The 22,946-nt window shown below is 46.8% G+C and overlaps 1 protein-coding gene across 1 annotated transcript in view; it reads left to right on the top strand.

The window, feature by feature from the left end:
- Positions 1 to 22,946, top strand: part of LOC126294954 (uncharacterized) — a 607,599-nt gene that overhangs the window by 424,572 nt on the left and 160,081 nt on the right. Inside the window, exon 16 of the mRNA XM_049987174.1 lies at positions 22,572 to 22,642. Coding sequence (XP_049843131.1) covers positions 22,572 to 22,642 — 71 coding nt within the window. The remainder of the gene's footprint in view (positions 1 to 22,571; positions 22,643 to 22,946) is intronic.

The raw sequence follows: 22,946 nt of genomic DNA, 5'->3' as shown, positions 1-22,946 counted from the left end.
TCGATGTGGACCCCCACACGCGGTATGTCACAGGTGAGCCGGCTTATCTGAAAAAAAAATTGAGTTGATGTTAGCGAATTACATAAGATTCTTTAGGAGTTGTACCTCTCTTAAGTTATTTGGACCATAGAAAACAAAATGGCGGCCATTAGAAAAAAATAGGGTTTTTAATCGATTTTTCGACTTCGTCAATCAAGTAAAAATATTTATAGTTGATGGTTCGGAATAAAAGTGGTAAAACTGCTAGACAATTTAGTTAGCTTCGGCGGATATAAAGAATCATGCCAATCGGTTCAGTAGATTTGAAATTACCATACAGCACGATAAAAAAAAAATGTAATTTCTAGAAAAACGCGTTTGAAGTTTTGACTGCGTACAACTGCAATATTATGCAACTTACGTTCAATCTGCTATTCCGGGTCCATAAATTAGTCCTTCCTCTTCCTCGCACAGGACGTTCTGCTCGATGTGGGCCATCCTGCGCTGCTCCAGAGCCGGTCGTACGGCCGGTAACGGTTTCCGGCCACTTGAATCCGGTGGTCTTCCGAATGCTTGGCGAACTGCGTTGAATAGAGTCCCAGGGTGACGTCCATCGTTCTCATGGTCTGCAGAATTGCTGAACACCCTTCGTTGAAGCTGCTCACTGCCAAGAAAGTCACAATCTCCACAGTCTTCGAACCAGAATGCAAATGATTAGGTGGTAACTTGCAAACACACTCGTTCAAACTTGAATTTGTGTGTTTCCTCCCAAGCAGCGGTACAATAACTCGTCCTCTGTAAGGGCCTCGTAGATCGGATGAATCACATTTTGAACTTCTTTGGAGAGCGGCTGCTCGTGTCGATATTCGTCCAGATGTCCGTTAGCCTCTGAAATGCGCCACTTGCCCCAACTACTTTCCCCAGCCGGAAAATTTTGGTGTTGTGGGTGGTCATCCGTGGAACACTTTTGGAAATACGTTGCCAAATGGCCTTCTTCATCCGTTCCACCGAATTGAAATGCCGTCGGATTGCCAGGCCTCAGTGCGTCGTAAGCTCCTTGATCGCTTTATAAGTTGCAGTCATGGACAAGCACATAGAATTATTTTTCGGGGCTACAAAAACGAAATTCCTGAAAAAAACCTGATGCGTGAATAAGGCCGATTTCAGGCAGGTGCAATTTTTTTTGTTCAGCCACGAATAACAAATATTTTCGTTCCGTACAATTTGTACAGAAACCAGATGGCAGTTATTAGAGTCGAGGGACATGAAAGGGAAGCAGTGGTTAGGAAGGGAGTGAGACAGGGTTGTAGCCTCTCCCCGATGTTATTCAATCTGTATATTGAGCAAGCAGTAAATTAAACAAAAGAAAAATTCGGAGTAGGTATTAAAATCCATGGAGAAGAAATAAAAACTTTGAGGTTCGCCGATGACATTGTAATTCTGTCAGAGACAGCAAAGAACTTGGAAGAGCAGTTGAACGGAATGGATAGTGTCTTGAAAGGAGGATATAAGATGAACATCAACAAAAGCAAAACGAGGATAATGGAATGTAGTCGAATTAAGTCTGGTGATGCTGAGAGAATTAGTTTAGGAAATGAGACACTTAAAGTAGTAAAGGAGTTTTGCTATTTGGGAAGCAAAATAACTGGTGATGGCCGAAGTAGAGAGGATATAAAATGTAGACTAGAAATGGCAAGGAAAGCGTTTCTGAAGAAGAGAAATTTGTTGACACCGAGTATAGATTTAAGTGTCAGGAAGACATTTCTGAAAGTATTTGTATGGAGTGTAGCCATGTATGCAAGTGAAACATGGACGATAAATAGTTTGGACAAGAAGAGAATAGAAGCTTTCGAAATGTGGTGCTACAGAAGATTGCTGAAGATTAGATGGGTAGATCACATAACTAATGAGGAGTATTGAACAGGATTGGGGAGAAGAGAAGTTTGTGGCACAATTTGACCAGAAGAAGGGATCGGTTGGTAGGACATGTTCTGAGGCATCAAGGGATCACCAATTTAGTATTGGAGGGCAGAGGGAGACCAAGAGATGACTACACTACGCAGATTCAGAAGGATGTAGGTTGCAGTGGGTACTGGGAGATGAAGAAGCTTGCACAGGATAAAGTAGCATGGAGAGTTGTATCAAACCAGTCTCAGGACTGAAGACCACAACAACATTCGGAAGAACCTGTTCAGGGGTGGATTCTAAACTCTTTTATTGATCCAAAAATGCAATTACAAAAAACGATTTTTTGAACCAAAAGATAGTAAACCTCTCCTTAAAGATGTGTCGAAAGTAGGAGCAATTAAACCAGTGTTTGTATTCGGAGTATACGCTCATGAGCCCCAACACTACGATCACCGACCTATTATCGATATAAACCCACCCAGGCAATAGCAACGAGGAATGACTGCTCGTGCGTAGAATGGGGAAGGCGTGCGACGTTACTGGGTTTGAACGAAGGCAGATTGATATGGCCCAGACGCTCGGCACGAGCATTTCGGAAACTGTACGACTGGTCGGGTTTTCGAGGGGTGGTGTGGTGAGTGTCTTCAAAACGTGGTGAAGTCGAGGTGAAACGACATATAGACGTCGTGGGGTTGGGCAGCCACCCCTCGTTACAGATGTCGGCTTCGTAGGCTGAACAGGATAGAGGAACAGCACATGTGGAGAACTGTGGCGGAACAAACATCACACTTTAATGCTGGGTCAGCGTGCAAGTGTGTCTGAAGACACGGTGAGTGCATCGAACACTCCCAACGATGGGGCTCTGCAGCCGACGACCCGTGCATGCGCCAATATTAGCACCGCGACATCGGCAACTAAGGCTGAAATGGCCAAGTGGCCATGGGCACTTGACGTTGGCACAGCGTCAGAGTGTTCCACGGTCTGATCAATTCCGATACTTTCTTCATCGTGACCACTGCAGGCCGCGAATTCGTAGTTTTGCAGGAGGACCGCTTCTTGACCCCTGTACTGCAGGACCGAGACAAGCTGGCGGAGGCTCCATTATGCTCTGGGGAACACTCACGTGTTCACGTGGCCGTCCGTGGGTCCAGTGGAGCTCATGTAAGGCACTGTCATGGCCAAGGGGATCGTACGCTTGTTGCAGCCCACGTACATCCCCTCATGATGATCATGTTTCAGGACGGCTGGGGAATTTTTCAACAAGATAATGCGCCATGTGGCAAGGCGACGAGTGTGATGGAGTGGTTCGAGGAACACAGCGGCGAGCTCCGATTGAGGTGCTGGTCACCCAACTAGATCTGATCCAGATCGAAAACATCTTTTACTGGAATAGATTGACTTGTGTGTGCAGATGTGGTGCCAACTCCCTCCAGCGACCTATCAAGTTCTCATTGCTTTCGTTGCAAGACGCGTCGCGTCTATTATCTGTGTCAACGGTGAGCCTAGTCATAATGTTCTGGTTGATCAGACGTCCTTACAGGATCTTTTTCCGGCCGCAGCGATGTCCAGGAATTGATGTTTTACTTATTCCTGATATTCACGGTACACTCGTGAAATGGTGATAAGGGAAGATCCCGGCTTCATCGCCGGCCGGAGTGTCCGTTCGGTTCTAGACGCTACAGTTTGGAGCCGAGCGACCGCTACGGTCGCAGGTTCGAATGCTGCCTCGGGCAAGGATGTGTGTGACGTCCTTAGGTTAGTTAGGAGACTGATGATCTCAGAAGTTAAGTCGCATAGTGCTCAGAGCCATTTGAACCATTTGAACCAACCGACTTCATCCCAACCTCGTAGATGCTGTATTCTGTAGCTCGTACGCCGACTATTTCAACAAGTCCCAACCCACTTAAATCTTGGTAGCCTGCCAATGTAGCAACAGTAACTGATCCCACAACTGCGCCAGACACTTGTTGCCTTATTTGGACGTTGCCGACCCCCACCCCCCACTGTGGGTTTGGGGGTAAGAACAGGCCCGCAGTATTCCTGCCTGTCGTAAGAGGTGACTAAAAGGCCCCTGCCGGGTTTGACCTCCATAACTCAAAATTCTTCCGAAGAGCAAGCAGATTGGAGAAGGGCGACTTACTTGGTGCATTGTGTCCATCTTGCGATCAGCCCTTTTGCCAACTTAATCGTCGTTGCATTGCAGTGCTGCTCGCTCTTCATCTCTTAGGCATGGATATGTTCCTGTGTGCTCTTTCCATTTTGTGCTGTGTGGTGCTAATTCTGCACTGAAGGCGACTATGGACCACATGTCACTTAACATTCAGCACAGTAGCCAGTCCGTTGTGGTGGGGTCGCCATGTACCTTGTTGATTGTATCCCCCCGACAACACAGGGATTGCTCTACTGATGCCTGCGCCGTTAACTCCCCGTGTATGCCAAGGAGTAGATGCCTATCCTCCTGGGGTATCGGGACTCCCGGCAACGGCCATCCTGCCAGGTGGCTCTTGCCGTGGCTGGGTGGCGCCTGTGGGGAGGGCCCTTGGTGGAAGTAGGTGGCAGCAGGGCGGATGATCCGCGATGAAGCGTGGTACATCATCTCTCGCTGGCGGCGAGCCGCAAGCAGTCTCTAAGCGTTCTCGGGCTCAATTGAATGCTCGGAAGTACGATCCGAAAATGATCCCCTCCCTGGCCACGCTGTGGGAGGAACGGAAGTCTCAGGATGGCAGTCACAGTTATTCGCCCCGATTCTTAGTTTGTACGAGAGGTGATGGGGAGACTTTTCTATCCACAAAGCCTCAGTTCTTCGTCGAGGACAAGTTTGGGGAGGTGGAGGGCCTGTCCAAAATGCGCTCAGGGGTCAGTACTGATACAAACGGCATCCTCTGCCCAGTCACGATGGTTACTTGCTGGATGTTTGAAAATGGTCCAGCGAGTTATTTACCATAGGGACCTTCTATTGCAGTCTGATGACGAGCTGCGCGCCAATATGAGCGCTGAGGTGTCCATTTCGTCTGGCGCGTTCATCAGGGTCTGAAGGATGATCAGATTGCTACTGGTGCCTTTACCTTGGCCTTCGAGGGTGATACATTACCGGAGAAGCTCAAGGTGATGGTCTACCGATGTGATGTCAAGCCCTATATCCCTCCGCTGATGTGGTGCTTTAAGTGATGGAAGTTCAGCCATATGTCTTCCCACTGCACTTACAGCCTTACATTTCGAGATTGCGGACGCCCATCACATCCAAATACTCCATGCGGCCCACCTCCCATCTGTGTCAACTGCGGAGAGCATCATTCACCTTGCTCGCCAGACTGCAAAATCATGGAATATAAGACTGTGGACCAACTGACATATACTGAGGCCAAAAGGAAATACAACACACTACACCATGTGCGAATGACATCTTCCTACACTGCTGCTACAACAACTGCATTAGCCCCATCAGTTTAGAGAATTCCTGCCAGATCGACGAGCAGTACAACTCATTCTGCCCCCTTGCCCAAAAGGGGCTCTTCCCCCCAGTTTCTCCTGCGCACCTACCTCAGGAGCAACACCCTCCCACCCATCGGGGACGTCCGTCCCTGCTTCTCAGCTGGAGAAGCGTCCACCTTCTTCGGCTACTCTCGCTCATAAGGGGTCCCTTGGCTCCCTTCCTTCCCAGGCTTCCACCAGCAGGAAGAATGACGCCAGACAATGGTATGTTCTCACCAGCGGCAGGGCTTCTCGATCCTCCTCCATCCCGGAGACTAATCGCTGAAGGCCTCCCAGCCAGTGAAACCCAAGGTTCAGCGAGAGAAGTCCAAGAGAAAGACCTCTAAGGCCAAAGGACTTGCAGTGTCACTGCCCCCCCCCCCCCCACACCCTTCGAGCTCTGCATCTGAGGATGAGGTCGAGATCCTGGCGTCCGCTGAGGACCTTGATCCCGCCGGTCCCTCAGACGCCTTGGATGTCACTCGCACAGGTATTGAATTGGTTGCAGCAAATGAACAAGTGGGGCAAATTGCCTTCCCAGTCCCTTCACGCCTTTCTCAGCCATGGAAAATATCACACTCCAGTGGAACTGCAGTGGTTTTTTCCAACATCTAGCTAAGGTCTGACAACTTCTCAGCGTTCACCCTTTCTTCTGCATTGCTCTTCAGGAAACTTGGTTTCCAGCATTGCAAACCCCCGCCATCCATGGTTATCGGGGTTATTATAAGAACTGGGCAGCTTATGCAAGGGTGTCTGGAGGCATCTGCATCTATGTCCTTCACTCTCTTCACAGCGAGTCTGTCCCTCTACAAACACCTTTAGAGGCTGTCGCTGCTTAGGTGTGGACGCCACACGCTGTTACCGTCTGCAGTCCATATCTTCCACCGGATGGTGACGTCACACAGCATGTCCTGGCTGCCCAATTGCCACCACCTTTCTTGTTACTGGGCGACTTCAACGCCCATAACCCTCGGTGGGGTGGGTCAGCGCCGACAGGTCAAGGCGCCACCGTTTATCATGTATTGGCACAGCTCGATCATTCCATTTTAAATTATGGTGCCTTCACACATTTTAGTGTGGTGCATGGCACATACTCCTCCATCGACCTTTCGATCTGCAGCCCTAGCCTCTTACCTTCTGTCCAATGGAGTGTGCATGACGACCTGTGTGGTAGTGACCACTTGCCAATCCTTCTGTCACTGCCACAGCGTCACTCTTCTGGGCACCCTATCAGATGGGCTATGCATAAGTCGTGACCTGTGGCATAGGGGTAGCATCTTTGATTTATAATCAAAACGTCTTCGGTCCCTGGGTCCATCTCCGCCACTGCCTAAATTTTGATCAATAGCCAGCACTGGCGGCTGAAGACTTCCGGCATAAGAAGTCAGCCTCATTATGCCAACGGCCTTGTCAAAGAGGGCGGAGGAGAGGATAGAGCTTCAGGGCACTCTCTTGTCCTAGGGGTGGGAAATTGCCCCTAAAGGCGGAAGAATCAGCAATGATCAACGACATTAGGATGCACAAGGCAATGGAAACCACTGCATTAGAGACATGTAACGTGTATCCACAGGACATGTGGCCTGTAGTTGAAGAAGTATCATGATGATCTCTCCATTGGCAAAAGATTCCGGAATAGTCCCCCATTCGGTTCTCCGAGAGGGGACTGACAAGGGGGAGGTTACCACGAGAAAAACATTGAATAATCAACGAATGGATAACGTTCTACGAGTCGGGGTGTGGAATGTCAGAAGCTTGAACGTGGTAGGGAAACTAGAAAATCTGAAAAGGGAAATTCAAAGGCTCAATCTAGATATCGTAGGGGTCAGTGAAGTGAAGTGGAAGGAAGACGAGGATTTCTGGTCAGATGAGTATCGGGTAATATCAACAGCAGCAGAAAATGGTATAACAGGTGTAGGATTCGTTATGAATAGGAAGGTAGGGCAGAGGGTCTGTTACTGTGAACAGTTCAGTGACCAGGTTGTTGTAATCAGAATCGACAGCAGACCAACACCGACAACGATAGTTCAGGTATACATGCCGACGTCGCAAGCTGAAGATGAACAGATAGAGAAAGTGTATGAGGATATTGAAAGGTTAATGCAGTATGTAAAGGGGGATGAAAATCTAATAGTCATGGGCGACTGGAATGCAGTTGTAGGGGAAGGAGTAGAAGAAAAGGTTACAGGAGAATATGGGCTTGGAACAAGGAATGAAAGAGGAGAAAGACTATTGAGTTCTGTAACAAGTTTCAGCTAGTAATAGCTAATACCCTGTTCAAGAAACACAAGAGGAGGAGGTATACTTGGAAAAGGCTGGGAGATACAGGAAGATTTCAATTAGATTACATCATGGTCAGACAGAGATTCCGAAATCACTGGATTGTAAGGCGTACCCAGGAGCAGATATAGATTCAGATCACAATGTAGTAGTGACGAAGAGTAGGCTGAAGTTCAAGACATTAGTCAGGAAGAATCAATACGCTAAGAAGTGGGATTCGGAAGTTCTAAGGAATGACAAGATATGTTTGAAGTTCTCTAACGCTGTAGATACAGCAATAAGGAATAGTGCAGTAGGCAACACAGTTGAAGAGGAATGGACGTATCTAAAAAGAGCCATCACAGAAGTTGGGAAGGAAAACATAGGTACAAAGAAGGTGGCTGCGAAGAAACCATGGGTAACAGAGGAAATACTTCAGTTGATTGATGAAAGGAGGAAGTACAAACATGTTCCGGGAAAATCAGGCATACAGAAATACAAGTCGCTGAGGAATGAAATAAATAGGAAGTGCAGGGAAGCCAAGACGAAATGGCTGCAGGGAAAATGTGAAGACATCGAAAAAGAAATGATTGTCGCAAGAACAGACTCAGCATACAATAAAGTCAAAACAAGCTTAGGTGTCATTAAAAGCATGTGTGATAACATTAAGAGTGCAACGGGAATTCCACTGTTAAATGCAGAGGAGAGAGCAGATAGGTGGAAAGAATACACGGAAAGCCTCTATGAGGGTGAAGATTTGTCTGATGTGATAGAAGAAGAAACAGGAGTCGATTTAGAAGAGATAGGTGATCCAGTATTAGAAACGGAATTTAAAAGAGCTTTGGAGGACTTACGGTCAAATAAGGCAGAAGGGATAGATAACATTCCATCAGAATTTCTAAAATCATTAGGGGAAGTGGCAACAAAACGACTATTCACGTTGGTGTGTAGAATATATGAGTCTGACGACATACCATCTGACTTTCGGAAAAGCATCATCCACACAATTCCGAAGACGGCAAGAGCTGACAAGTGCGAGAATTATCGCACAATCAGCTTAACAGCTCATGCATCGAAGCTGCTTACAAGAATAATATACAGGAGAATGGAAAAGAAAATTGAGGTGACGATCACTTTGGCTTTAGGAAAAGTAAAGGCACGAGAGAGGCTATTCTGACGTTGCGGCTAATAATGGAAGCAAGGCTGAAGAAAAATCAACAGACGTTCATAGGATTTGTCTACCTGGAAAAAGCGTTCGACAATAGAAAATGGCGCAAGCTCTTCAATATTCTGAAAAAAGTAGGGGTAAGCTATATGGAGAGACCTGTCATATACAATATGTACAACAACCAAGAGGGAATAATAAGAGTGGACGATCAAGAACGAAGTGCTCGTATTAAGAAGGCAGTAAGACAAGGCTGTAGCCTTTCGCCCCTACTCTTCAATGATGGAAATAAAAGAAAGGTTCAGGAGTGGAATTAAAATACAAGGTGAAAGGATATCAATGATACGATTCGCTGATGACATTGCTATCCTGAGTGAAAGTGAAGAAGAATTAAATGATCTGCTGAACAGAATGAACAGTCTAATGAGTACACAGTATGGTTTGAGAGTAAATCGGAGAAAGACGAATGTAATGAGAAGTAGTAGAAATGAGAACAGCGAGAAACTTAACATCAGGATTGATGATCACGAAGTCAATGAAGTTAAGGAATACTGCTACCTAGGCAATAAAATATCCAATGATGGACGGAGCAAGGAGGACATCAAAAGCAGACTCGCTATGGCAAAAAAGGCATTTCTGGCCAAGAGAAGTCTACTAATATCAAATACCGGCCTTAATTTGAGGAAGAAATTTCTGAGGATGTACGTCTGGAGTACAGCATTGTATGGTAGTGAAACATGGACTGTGGGAAAACCGGAACAGAAGAGAATCGAAGCATTTGAGATGTGGTACTATAGACGAATGTTGAAAATGAAGTGGACTGATAAGGTAAGGAATGAGGAGGTTGTACGCCGAATCGGAGAGGAAAGGAATATGTGGAAAACACTGATAAGGAGAAGCGACAGGATGATAGGACATCTGATAAAACATGATTTCCATGGTACTAGAGGGAGCTGTAGAGGGTAAAATCTGATTGGAATACGTCAAGCAAATAATTGAGGACGTAGGTTGCAAGTGCTACTCTGAGATGAAGAGGTTAGCACAGGAAAGGAATTCGTGGCGGGCCGCATCAAACCAGTCAGTAACTGATGACCAAAAAAAAAAAAAGAATAAGGCTGACTGGGACTTCTTCTCTTCTATTGCCGCTATTGAGTCTCTTTCTAATGACGACATTGATGCGGTGGTTCACTCGGTCACCACCGGCATCGTTACTGCCGCAGAATCTGCCATTCCTCGTTCTTCTGGATTCCCACGGCTGAGGACTGTGCCTTGGTGGTCGCCTAAGATCGATGAAGCGATTAAAGATCGCTGGCGGGCGCTCTAGCGTCACAAGCGACATCCCTCCGTAGACCACCTCATCGCTTTCAAACGGCTGCGTGCGAGAGCCTGCTGCCTTATCCGCCAATGCGAGCAGGAGTGCTGGGAGAGGTATATGTCCACCATTGGCCTCCATGACACTCCATCGCAGGTCTGGGCCAAGATTCGACGCTTCTATGGCTATCGGACCCCTGTCAGCGTCCCTGCGCTCTCACTGAATGGAGGAGTTTGCACTGACTCCGACGTAATTGCCAACAACTTGGCAGAGCATTTCGCACTGAGTTCTGCTTCTGCAAATTACCCACTGGCCTTCCGCTCCATTAAAGAACGGATGGAACGTCGGAGTCTTTCATTTCGCACCCGCCATCCTGAATTCTACAACGTTCCATTCACTGAGATGGAATTTTACAGTGCCATAGCTGCTTGCCCTGGTACCGCTCCTGGGCCAGATCGCATCCACTGTCAGATGCTGAAACACCTTTCAGTCGACTGCCAGCGACGGCTCCTCGACTTTTACAACCGCCTCTGGGTTAAGGGTGAGTTTCTGTCGCAATGGCGGGAAAGTATTGTTATCCCCATTCTGAAGCCGGGCAAGAACCCTTTGGAGATGGACAGCTACCGCCCCATTAGCCTCACCAACGTTCTTTGCAAGTTGCTCGAAGGGATGGTGAGCCGGCGATTGAGTTAGGTACTCGAGTCACGGGGCCTCCTGGCTCTGTCTCAGGGTGGGTTGCGTAAAGGCTGCTCTGCCGTCGACAATCTGGTGAGCCTGGAGTCAGCCATCCATACGGCCTTTGCCAGCCGTCAGCACCTGGTCGCTATCTTTTTCGACATGTGGGAGGCGTACAATACTACATGGTGCCATCTCATCCTCTCTACACTTCATGATTGGGGTCTTCAGGGTCCGCTGCCGATTTTCATACGCAATTTTCTGGCGCATCGTACCTTCCGCGTGCAAGTCGCGGCCTCTCATAGTTCCTCCCGAGTTCAGGAGAACAGGGTGCCACAGGGATCTGTTTTAAGTGTCTGCCTGTCTTTAATATCAAATAACGGGCTCGCTGCGGCGGTGGGAACGTCTGTCTCAGCGTCCTTGTATGCTGACGACTTCTGGCTTTACTACAGCTCTAATTTCATGGCAGCTGCTGAACGTCAGCTGCAGGGCGCTATCCACAAGTTGCAGTCTTGGGCGGTAGCGTATGGCTTTCAGTTTTCGGCTGCCAAGACGTGCGTTATGCATTTCTGCCGGCGATGCACTGTTCACCCTGAGCCGCAGCAATATCTTGAGGGCGAACCTCTTGCTGCGGTGGAGACACATCGGTTTCTGGGTGTGGTTTTTGATGCCTGATTGACTTGGTCCCACATATTCAGCAGTTTAAACAGATGTGTTGGCGCCATCTTAATACTCTGTGATGCTTGAGCCACACTAGCTGGGACGCCGACCGATCTACCCTCTCACAGCTCCACCAGGCGTTAATCCAGTTCTGTATGGATTATGGGAGTCTGGCTTATGGTTCAGCATCCCCTTGTGCACTGCAGGTGCTGGGCCCAATTCTTCACAGCGGAATCTGACTTGCCACTGGTGCTTTCTCGACCAGCCCTGCGGACAGCATACTTGTGGAGGCAGGTGTCCCTCCACTGCGGTTACGGCGCCAACATTTACTGGCTGCTTATGCTGCCCGTGTTTGTAGCTTGCCTGGGCATCCAAATTAACGTCTCCTGTTCCCGCAGTCAGTGGTCCATCTCCCAGAAGGTCGGCCCCGGTCGGGTTGTACGATCGGCGACCGCATCCTAGAGCTTCTTTCCAGGCTTGGGGTTTCCCCTGCTCCACCTCCTTTCTGGGCCCCTCTGCGTACACCCCCATGATGTGTGCCCCACCCTTGCCTTCGGCTCGAATTGGCACAGGGCCTGAAGAACTCAGTCCCTGCAGAGGCCTTCCGCCGCCGCTTTTATTCCATCCTAGCCACGTATCAGGGCTCTGGTGTCGTATGCACTGATGGTTCGATGGTTGCCGGTCAGGTTGGTTACACTGTAACTCTACGGGACCGTAATGAACAACGATCCTTGCCGGCGGCCTGCAGCGTTTTCACTGCTGAGCTGGTCGCCATCTTTCGTGCCCTAGAGTATATCCACTCCTGGTAAGGTGAGTCCTTCGTTATCTGTAGCGACTCACTGAGCAATTTAAGAGCAATCGACCAGTGTTTCCCTCGCTCTCGTCTGGTAATGGCTGTCCAGGAGTCCCTCCATGCTCTTGCCCATAGCGGCCACTATGTGGTCTTTGGGTGCACCCCTGGTCATATCAGTATCCCCGGCAACGAACATGTTGACCGCCTGGCCAAATAGGTCACCAGTGAACCAACCCTGGACATTGGCCTACCAGAGACTGAGTTGCGAGCGCTATGGGACGCTGAATGGCGCGGTCTGACCACCCCTAACAAACTCCGTGCCGTCAAGGAGACGACGACTGTGTGTCGGCCATCCATGCGGGTCTCTCGCAAGGAGTCTGTCGCCCTCTGCCGGCTGCGCATTGGGCACACTCGGCTGACGCACGGCCACTTATTGCGCCGAGAGGACCCCCCTCTATGTCGCTGCGGGTCCATTTTGTCTGTGGCCCACATTTTGTTGGAGTGGCGCCTTTTACCTGTGCTCAGGAAGACGTTAGCGCTGCCTGATACGCTCCCTGCCTTTATAACAGATGACTCTGCCATGGCTGACTTTGCTTTGCGCTTTATTCGGGCATGGGGCTTTTATCGCTTAATGTAAGTGTTTGTCCTTTTGTGTTGATTCTGGCCTATGGCCTACGATTTCAATCTGAATTTTTAATGTGTTTCGCGGTGGTTGGCTTTTCTTTTTTTGTTTCTATGGCCAGCCAACCACCGTCATACTCTGTGTGATTTTAGTTTGTCTTGCCTAAGTTTCTCTTGTCCTGTGTCGCCTGTCTTTTTTCCATTGTCCGTTTATATTCTTTGTGAGTGTTGTTACGTTTTGGAACAAGGGACCGATGACCGTAGCAGTCTGGTCCCTTTAATCCCCCAAAACCAAGTAACCGTTGCTGCCCGCAATGCTGTATTCTGCCTTGTTGCATATCTCTGCATTTGGATACACATGCCTGTAGTGTAAGGCGTGGTAAATCCGACCTAGTAATTTCTTGTGGCTATAAAACGCTTTTCCGAGGTTGGATCTTAACCCTACATACGTTATTATTATAGGCAATATGAAGGAGCAATTGTTTGCAAAATATTTTTGTTATACCATCAACAGTTTTTGAGATGTCAGTATTTTAAGAAACGTCCTTTTTCTATTTGCAAAAATGGTGATTTTAAATCCGATCCCCTATTTGTTTGGCTGATTTTGCACATAAATAGTTCCAAATCAACGCTTTTTTGGGAAATAATATTAAGCAATTATGTTTTTTACATAAATGAACAAAATGTATCCAAAAAATAACAATGTTTAGAGAACAAAAGTACTGAAAGTTAAATGAATGTAAATTTCAATTGAAAAAAGACGATTTCATCGCACGACGGTGCAACAGCAACGTCCATCTCGGAACGTTAAAATCACGAGCAAAAGTTCCTAAAGACCTAAAGACATTCCCATTTGCACTGCAGCAACTGCTCGGCCAATATAGTTTTGATTGCACTTTGCCGTTTTTCGTTCGTAATTTCGTACCATTTTCCTAAAAATAAACAAAAATTCACTTTGTTTTCATAAATAAGTAATTCCATACACATAAACGATAAAAAAATATGCTGTCGGATTTACCCCACCATGCCGTTTTTTATTCAACACACATTGAAACAATTTACACGAAATTTCCAACAAAAATGATACATACATATAATAGGTCACTAAATGCACTACAAAGTCACTAACCATTTGTTTTACGATCGTTTTATTTAATAAGGTAAATCTAGTGATGCAATTTGCACAAAAATTGAATTGAAAGAATCGAAAACGCACTTTTTTTCTTTTGGGTGTCTAAATGTCAAATGCGGCCGAGCTGTCAAGGTGACATTTTCGTTATTTCGAATGCTCTACATGGAAACACTAATGCGAAATCGCTGCGCTTTGCCGTTTCTCACAAATAGAGGGCGGACGGGTTGACCCACACAGTCGGATCTACCCCACCTTACCCTATCAGTTTATCTGACGCTTCACTGTATTTACATTAATGGTTTACAAGCCACGATACAGACTGTAGCAGATGTTACATTATGTGGCCAATATCACTTCTCCTATCCTATTTTCCTATTCTACCCATGAAAGTCTCAGGAGTAATGAAGGGTCAGCAAAGAATGTAGTAAATTACTTTCTTGTACAAGTCAGTGTTTTGTTTTGCACAAATCGCCTAAATACGGAAAAAAAGAGAAAATTGTCATGCATTTCTGTAGTGTCAGGGTTCTAAGATTTTGGGTGCACATAATTGATGAAAACTTGAACTGGGGAAACGCCGAAATAGCTGAACGAACTGTTTGAATTAGTTTGTCGCATGAAGTAATCATTATGCACATAGAAGTCACGTGTTGTTCATTTTATGTGACTGATACTAAAGTGCATAATATTTTATAATGGCTCCTCTCACAGATAAGAACTACTCCCAGAACAAATTAATGAAAGTAACAGCTGCATAATTCGAGTAAATTTAAATTTTGCAGTCTGTGTTGTCAAAACTGTCGCTGTAAAACAATTAGTTTACCCAAGGAAATAAAATGCCTGATACACAGAGAAAGTGTATTTAAATGCTGATGAATGCCGTTTCTTCTAAACAATTGCTTATAATGTACAGATGATACCTTGAATAGTGTTATGTAGCTATATGAATAGATTCGTTTTTGTAATAACCGTGTACTACTTTTGTTCCATTGACATTCCGAATGTGTTGTTCCACGTAACCTTGACTTTTTTTTGCGGTTTTCGGAATAAAGTACTCGTTTTCGTTGATAAAAGGAAGCGGACAGTAGACAAAATTAAAAAGTATTGTTGAGGTTTTTCACTAAAATGTTTTTGTCAAAACAAAACAAAATAACTGAATAATTCCAAATTAGTTTTTTGGCATTAGTCCTTTATTGATTTGCACATTTTACTATTTATGTTAATGAGTCTGCAGAATCCTCATAACCTCAACTATAAACTTAGTGATTACATTTATTCTTTTCACTATTTCTCATCAAGAGTCTACTTTTTATTGTCATATTAATGTGGCATCATTCACATGTTTAATGATTTTCTTGCTGTAGTCTAGTATGAAGTTGGCAGCACAGCACTGGCAGTGCCAGCCAGCTGGGCTTTTGTACATCAGAAGACATGTGAGACATGTGTGTGCTGTTTCGCAGTGAACATTCCCCGTTGCTTCTCGAGGAAGTAAAGCTTTAATGTGCTTCTCAAAGCTGAAGCAGAGGTATTTGAGATACTGACCGTAGAGTTTGACCAGTGATGTAGTAGTAACGGATGTCTCACAACAGGTTCTTGGTGAGCTTTTCTAACTTCATTTCCGTATAGCGCTATTTGTACTCATAATCTTCGATGGTTTCGAGCCAAAGTATATTTTTAATCCGTGCTGTGTAAGAGAAGCAAAATACGGTCTCCTATATATCGTAAGGAATTACAATATTTTGTCAATTTATCAGTAGATGACTGGGTGTTGTGTGATGTCCTTAGGTTAGTTACGTTTAAGTAGTTCTAAGTTCTAGGGGACTGATGACCATAGATGTTAAGTCCCATAGTGCTCAGAGCCATTTTTTTCAATTTATCAGTCTTCTTCCTCCACGAATTTTTTTTTTCTTTCTACACTCCTGGAAATTGAAATAAGAACACCGTGAATTCATTGTCCCAGGAAGGGGAAACTTTACTGACACATTCCTGGGGTCAGATACATCACATGATCACACTGGCAGAACCACAGGCACATAGACACAGGCAACAGAGCATGCACAATGTCGGCACTAGTACAGTGTATATCCACCTTTCGCAGCAATGCAGGCTGCTATTCTCCCATGGAGACGATCGTAGAGATGCTGGATGTAGTCCTGTGGCACGGCTTGCCATGCCATTTCCACCTGGCGCCTCAGTTGGACCAGCGTTCGTGCTGGACGTGCAGACCGCGTGAGACGACACTTCATCCAGTCCCAAACATGCTCAATGGGGGACAGATCCGGAGATCTTGCTGGCCAGGGTAGTTGACTTACACCTTCTAGAGCACGTTGGGTGGCACGGGATACATGCGGACGTGCATTGTCCTGTTGGAACAGCAAGTTCCCTTGCCGGTCTAGGAATGGCAGAACGATGGCTTCGATGACGGTTTGGATGTACCGTGCACTATTCAGTGTCCCCTCGATGATCACCAGAGGTGTACGGCCAGTGTGCACAAATGCTGCGCAGCTAGCGCCATTCGACGGCCAACACCGCGGTTCCTGGTGTGTCCGCTGTGCCGTGCGTGTGATCATTGCTTGTACAGCCCTCTCGCAGTGTCCGGAGCAAGTATGGTGGGTCTGACACACCGGTGTCAATGTGTTCTTTTTTCCATTTCCAGGAGTGTATTTATCGTGCTCCCCACTGTATCTGACGGGCTTATTTTACAGTACTAGACTCGTATCCTTTCTCACAAATAGTTGAAGTTGTTGTTGTGATACTTTCTTGGATTTACTATTGATACTTACATAATAATACTATGCCTGTATCGGAGTGTCCACTTGAGCTACATAGCTAAGATGTGGATTCTGATGCTATTAAGAGTCACTTACCATAAATAAATTTTGTACTTTCGGTAAACCTTTCTGAGCACAAGGTCATGGTCCACGAAACTCCCCTGTTTTTAACGTTTCCTAGGCCAGGGCAAACGCCACCCGAGATTAGCCAATATGCCTCAGCGTACAGCACAGTATCGATCTAGCTCGAACAATCACTTGACATTTGACTAGCGCGGCGCGAGTGCAAGAGATACACAAGAAACTACAGACTAGTACAACAATAAGTTGTGGCTCTGCTTAAAATTAGACAATTTCGTGAAACACTGGAGGAAACTGGTTCAAATCCTACCACTTCACATACTCCTATTGTGATTAAACCAATTTATAATATGAGTTCTCATAAAGTATCGGTATGTAAGGATATACAGGGTGGTCAGAGAATGTGTGAAATGCTTGTAGGGATGTTACAGGGCAGGTTGTACTGAGACATAAATGTTAAGAAAGTATTTCGATATTTATCTCCGTTTCGTAGTTATTTAGCGTTGAAGTTAGCCAATCGGAGCGTCGCGCGCTCGCTTTCAAGCGGCCTGCCAGGGGCGGTGTCGCCCAACGTGTGCTTTTTTTGGTTAGCTGTAACCTTAACTTGCGCGCGCAATGACCTGATAGGCTGACTTCAGTGCCAAATAACTTGGAAACGGCGCAACGTATGGCATTTTTTTCTTAACATTTATGTCTCAGTTCAATCAGCCCTACAACATTACGACAAGCGTTTCAGACATTTTCTGACCACCCTGTATACATTTATGCTGGTTTCAAACGAAGGTAACATATAAAGGCATGGTTTTCCAGAAAATATTACTTGACTGAACGCAGTATAATATTTTACTTTTTTATGAGAAGCGATAATTATACACTCCTGGAAATGGAAAAAAGAACACATTGACACCTGTGTGTCAGACCCTCCATACTTACTCCGGACACTGCGAGAGGGCTGTACAAGCAATGATCACACGCACGGCACAGCGGACACACCAGGAACCGCGGTGTTGGCCGTCAATTGGCGCTAGCTGCGCAGCATTTGTGCACCGCCGCCGTCAGTGTCAGCCAGTTTGCCGTGGCATACGGAGCTCCATCGCAGTCTTTAACACTGGTAGCATGCCGCGACAGCGTGCACGTGAACCGTATGTGCAGTTGACGGACTTTGAGCGAGGGCGTATAGTGGGCATGCGGGAGGCCGGGTGGACGTACCGCCGAAATGTTCAACACGTGGGGCGTGAGGTCTCCATAGTACATCGATGTTGTCGCCAGTGGTCGGCGGAAGGTGCACGTGCCCGTCGACCTGCGACCGGACCGCAGCGACGCACGGATGCACGCCAAGACCGTAGGATCCTACGCAGTGCCGTAGGGGACCGCACCGCCACTTCCCAGCAAATTAGGGACACTGTTGCTCCTGGGGTATCGGCGAGGACCATTCGCAACCGTCTCCATGAAGCTGGGCTACGGTCCCGCACACCGTTAGGCCGTCTTCCGCTCACGCCCCAACATCTTGCAGCCCGCCTCCAGTGGTGTCGCGACAGGCGTGAATGGAGGGACGAATGGAGACGTGTCGTCTTCAGCGATGAGAGTCGCTTCTGCCTTGGTGCCAATGATGGTCGTATGCGTGTTTGGCGCCGTGCAGGTGAGCGCCACAATCAGGACTGCATACGACCGAGGCACATAGGGCCAACACCCGGCATCATGGTGTGGGGAGCGATCTCCTACACTGGCTGTACACCTCTGGTGATCGTCGAGGGGACACTGAGTAGTGCACGGTACATCCAAACTGTCATCGAACCCATCGTTCTACCATTCCTAGACCGGCAAGGTAACTTGCTGTTCCAACAGGACAATGCACGTCCGCATGTATCCCGTGCCACCCAACGTGCTCTAGAAGGTGTAAGTCAACTACGCTGGCCAGCAAGATCTCCGGATCTGTCCCCCATTGAGCATGTTTGGGACTGGATGAAGTGTCGTCTCACGCGGTCTGCACGTCCAGCACGAACGCTGGTCCAACTGAGGCGCCAGGTGGAAATGGCATGGCAAGCCGTGCCACAGGACTACATCCAGCATCTCTACGATCGTCTCCATGGGAGAATAGCAGCCTGCATTGCTGCGAAAGGTGGATATACACTGTACTAGTGCCGACATTGTGCATACTCTATTGCCTGTGTCTATGTGCCTGTGGTTCTGTCAGTGTGATCATGTGATGTATCTGACCCGAGGAATGTGTCAATAAAGTTTCCCCTTCCTGGGACAATGAATTCACGGTGTTCTTATTTCAATTTCCAGGAGTGTATGTTTTAAATTAGTAATTGAGCCCCTGTTCACATATTACAATAGCACATAAAAACATTACCAGATTTTAATCGGTTTGAACACAAGGGGACAACATTCAGATGTAACAGCTTAGACCATTAGTCAGTAATTAAATGCCGAACAAACGAATTGTGTAGTAAAAAAGAGTCTGTAATTTTCATCGCGAGAATGAATTACAGGTGCGAGAGCTGTCATGGACATATTACACTAGATCTCACTAGATGGGGGGAGGGCGGGGGGGGGGGGGGGATAAGCGAAAGGTCAAGAATTGGACAGAATCACAATTAATATTTTTATTTATTTGTTGCCGTTGTCACACATTTGCTGCGATTTCTGTCGATGTTTTACAGTTATTTTTATTACTAAAACCCACAGCGCATTAAAAACGCTAAGACATGCCGTGATAGTACAAACAAAAGTCAGTAGATCGATCGTTGATGAAAATCTCGAATAGAACCTGAGATTTATCGATCTGTGACGTTAACTGTTCGAACAGTTCGAGTCGTGTTCAAACACAGCCCTAAGGGTTCGTCCAGAACTGCTGTGGAGGCTTTGTGCCTCCGGTGAGTTTTGCCGACTGTCGGGTCGGACGTCTAAGAGCGACACAGGTAGTGTAGGAGAGGGCCGCGATCGGAGGTACACACGACAAGCGGAGACGATCTTTGTCAAAGACAATACTTAACTATCTATTGTCGCTCAGTCAAAGATTAAAAACTGTTTACTGAATCTGGAGAGCCACTGTCCATTAGTCGCTAAGTTATATGGTCTCTTCTTTCCTACTGAAATTATCCCCACCTTTATACATTTAGATGGCCGTGGATAACAGTTTATCGCCGAACATAATATTTTAGTATCAGAAGACTTCGCTTGGTCACTTCCTGGCTGAAAACCATGCTCTGCTACAGCCGATTTGTCTATTTCCCCTACTCGGAAAAGACTTTTGTGTTCCTTTACCCGCGTCTCTCGGCCTTTACAATTATAAACTTTCCAACATGTACGCGGTATTTATATATGCCAGTGCTAACAGAGGAGGGCGTTTATCTTCACAGACCTTTCCTTTGTTGGTCTAAAAACCGGTCTAATTTCATGTTTCTGTAAAATCTTTCCGATCTGATCTGTTAGATTTTTAGTAAAAGTTCACAAGATGTCCAACGCACTTCTGGACGATACGTTAGGAAAAGGAGGTTTTTGTGGACCACGACCTCATATCCCGTAAGGTTTACCGCTAGCAATATGATTTGGCCATGAAAGCCTTCATTCTATCAACGAATTTTTAGTTAATTCGGTGGGTCGTGATGCCTATTCCAGCTGCTGAACTTGTCTTTACGATTTGTGATTTGCTTTATTTACAAGAAATGTTCGCCTTTTAGTATGTGATCCCTCATAGTAGTTGTAATTTCAACTACAAATTTCAGATGCAGTAAATTCTCGTAATCAAAACGGTATTTGTAGCGTATGTTCCAAAACGTCGACAATGATACGACGCTATACTCATCATGTACACTCCTGGAAATTGAAATAAGAACACCGTGAATTCATTGCCCCAGGAAGGGGAAACTTTATTGACACATTCCTGGGGTCAGATACATCACATGATCACACTGACAGAACCACAGGCACATAGACACAGGAAATAGAGTATGCACAATGTCGGCACTAGTACAGTGTATATCCACCTTTCGCAGCAATGCAGGCTGCTATTCTCCCATGGAGACGATGGATGTAGTCCAGTGGAACGGCTTGCCATGCCATTTCCACCTGGCGCCTCAGTTGGACCAGCGTTCGTGCTGGACGTGCAGACCGCGTGAGACGACGCTTCATCCAGTCCCAAACATGCTCAATGGGGGACAGATCCGGAGATCTTGCTGGCCAGGGTAGTTGACTTACACCTTCTAGAGCACGTTGGGTGGCACGGGATACAAGCGGACGTGCATTGTCCTGTTGGAACAGCAAGTTCCCTTGCCGGTCTAGGAATGGTAGAACGATGGGTTCGATGACAGTTTGGATGTACCGTGCACTACTCAGTGTCCCCTCGACGATCACCAGAGGTGTACGGCCAGTGTAGGAGATCGCTCCCCGCACCATGATGCCGGGTGTTGGCCCTGTCTGCCTCGGTCGTATGCACTCCTGATTATGGTGCTCACCTGCACGGCGCCAAACACGCATACGACCATCATTGGCACCAAGGCAGAAGCGACTCTCATCGCTGAAGACGATACGTCTCCATTCGTCCCTCCATTCACGCCTGTCGCGACATCACTGGAGGCGGGCTGCACGATGTTGGGGCGTGAGCGGAAGACGGCCTAACGGTGTGTGGGACCGTAGCCCAGCTTCATGGAGACGGTTGCGAATGGTCCTCGCCGATACCCCAGGAGCAACAGTGTCCCTAATTTGCTGGGAAGTGGCGGTGCGGTCCCCTACGGCACTGCGTAGGATCCTACGGTCTTGGCGTGCATCCGTGCGTCGCTGCGGTCCGGTCGCAGGTCGACGGGCACGTGCACCTTCCGCCGACCACTGGCGACAACATCGATGTACTGTGGAGACCTCACGCCCCACGTGTTGAGCAATTTGGCGGTACGTCCACCCGGCCTCCCGCATGCCCACTATACGCCCTCGCTCAAAGTCCGTCAACTGCACATACGGTTCACGTCCACGCTGTCGCGGCATGCTACCAGTGTTAAAGACTGCGATGGAGCTCCGTATGCCACGGCAAACTGGCTGACACTGACGGCGGCGGTGCACAAATGCTGCGCAGCTAGCGCCATTCGACGGCCAACACCGCGGTTCCTGGTGTGTCCGCGGTGCCGTGCGTGTGATCATTGCTTGTACAGGCCTCTCGCAGTGTCCGGAGCAAGTATGGTGGGTCTGACACACCGGTGTCAATGTGTTCTTTTTTCCATTTCCAGGAGTGTAGTTTACGCCGTTTGTCACTTGTTTACTATGTCTCTGCGCTAGCCGGTTATTAACAGTCCCGATTCCTCTTCATTCCACTTCTAAAGGCAGACAGTTTACTTCTTGTTACATTTTTGGAGTGAATGTCACATTTAAAATTTTACGAAGGAAGTAATGTCCAGGTGTTTGTCAGTGGCATTATTTATCGCACGGCTCTCTTCAACAATCTGTTTGTACAATGCTAGCTTGTGAGCCCTACTTTCAATACTATACCGTTAGTCAATTCACGATTCCGCACTTTACTCAGTCTGCTGTTTGACGACAAAAGTTATTGCATTCATCACTATCATCGTATTCTAATAGGCATTTGACACCACTACAGTTTCTAAATTTTAATCCCTTTTTTTCTATCCCTTTAGAGTTACACCTCACAATAACAATTAATGTATTCTTCGTTATAGCGATGTTCTTATGAACAGTGTGCAGTCTCAAACTTGTAATTTTTAATCATGCTTCTTTTTAATTTTTTTTTTCTTTTATAGATCCTGTACGGGGTGACTACAAATTTTCTGCAATAGATGTAGATCAAACTAGTGTTCTCTTGGAATGGTCTGTAAGTACACAGCTAACATCTGTTGAATAAACAACAACTTAAATTAGTGAAGACAAACTTCTTTACCAAGATGGCTGTTAATGACATTTATTCCAGACAACTGGTTTCGGTAATCAAAGTTACGATCTTCAGATCTCGACAGACAGGTCATTGTAAATAATGGCAGTAAAAGTACTCTTTCTAATGAACTAGTAGATACATGACAGGCCAAAAGACATGTATCCACATTTCAAAATTAGGACACCTAAATGCATAGTTATTCATCACATATGTCTGTCTTGTGTCGTTCACAGCAGGGTACATC

Source organism: Schistocerca gregaria, chromosome 11 (genome assembly GCF_023897955.1).
Source record: "Schistocerca gregaria isolate iqSchGreg1 chromosome 11, iqSchGreg1.2, whole genome shotgun sequence".
Classification (NCBI taxonomy): Eukaryota; Metazoa; Arthropoda; class Insecta; order Orthoptera; family Acrididae; genus Schistocerca; species Schistocerca gregaria.
The sequence above is the reverse complement of the archived record's forward strand: the minus strand, read 5'-3'. Positions and strand labels throughout refer to the sequence as shown.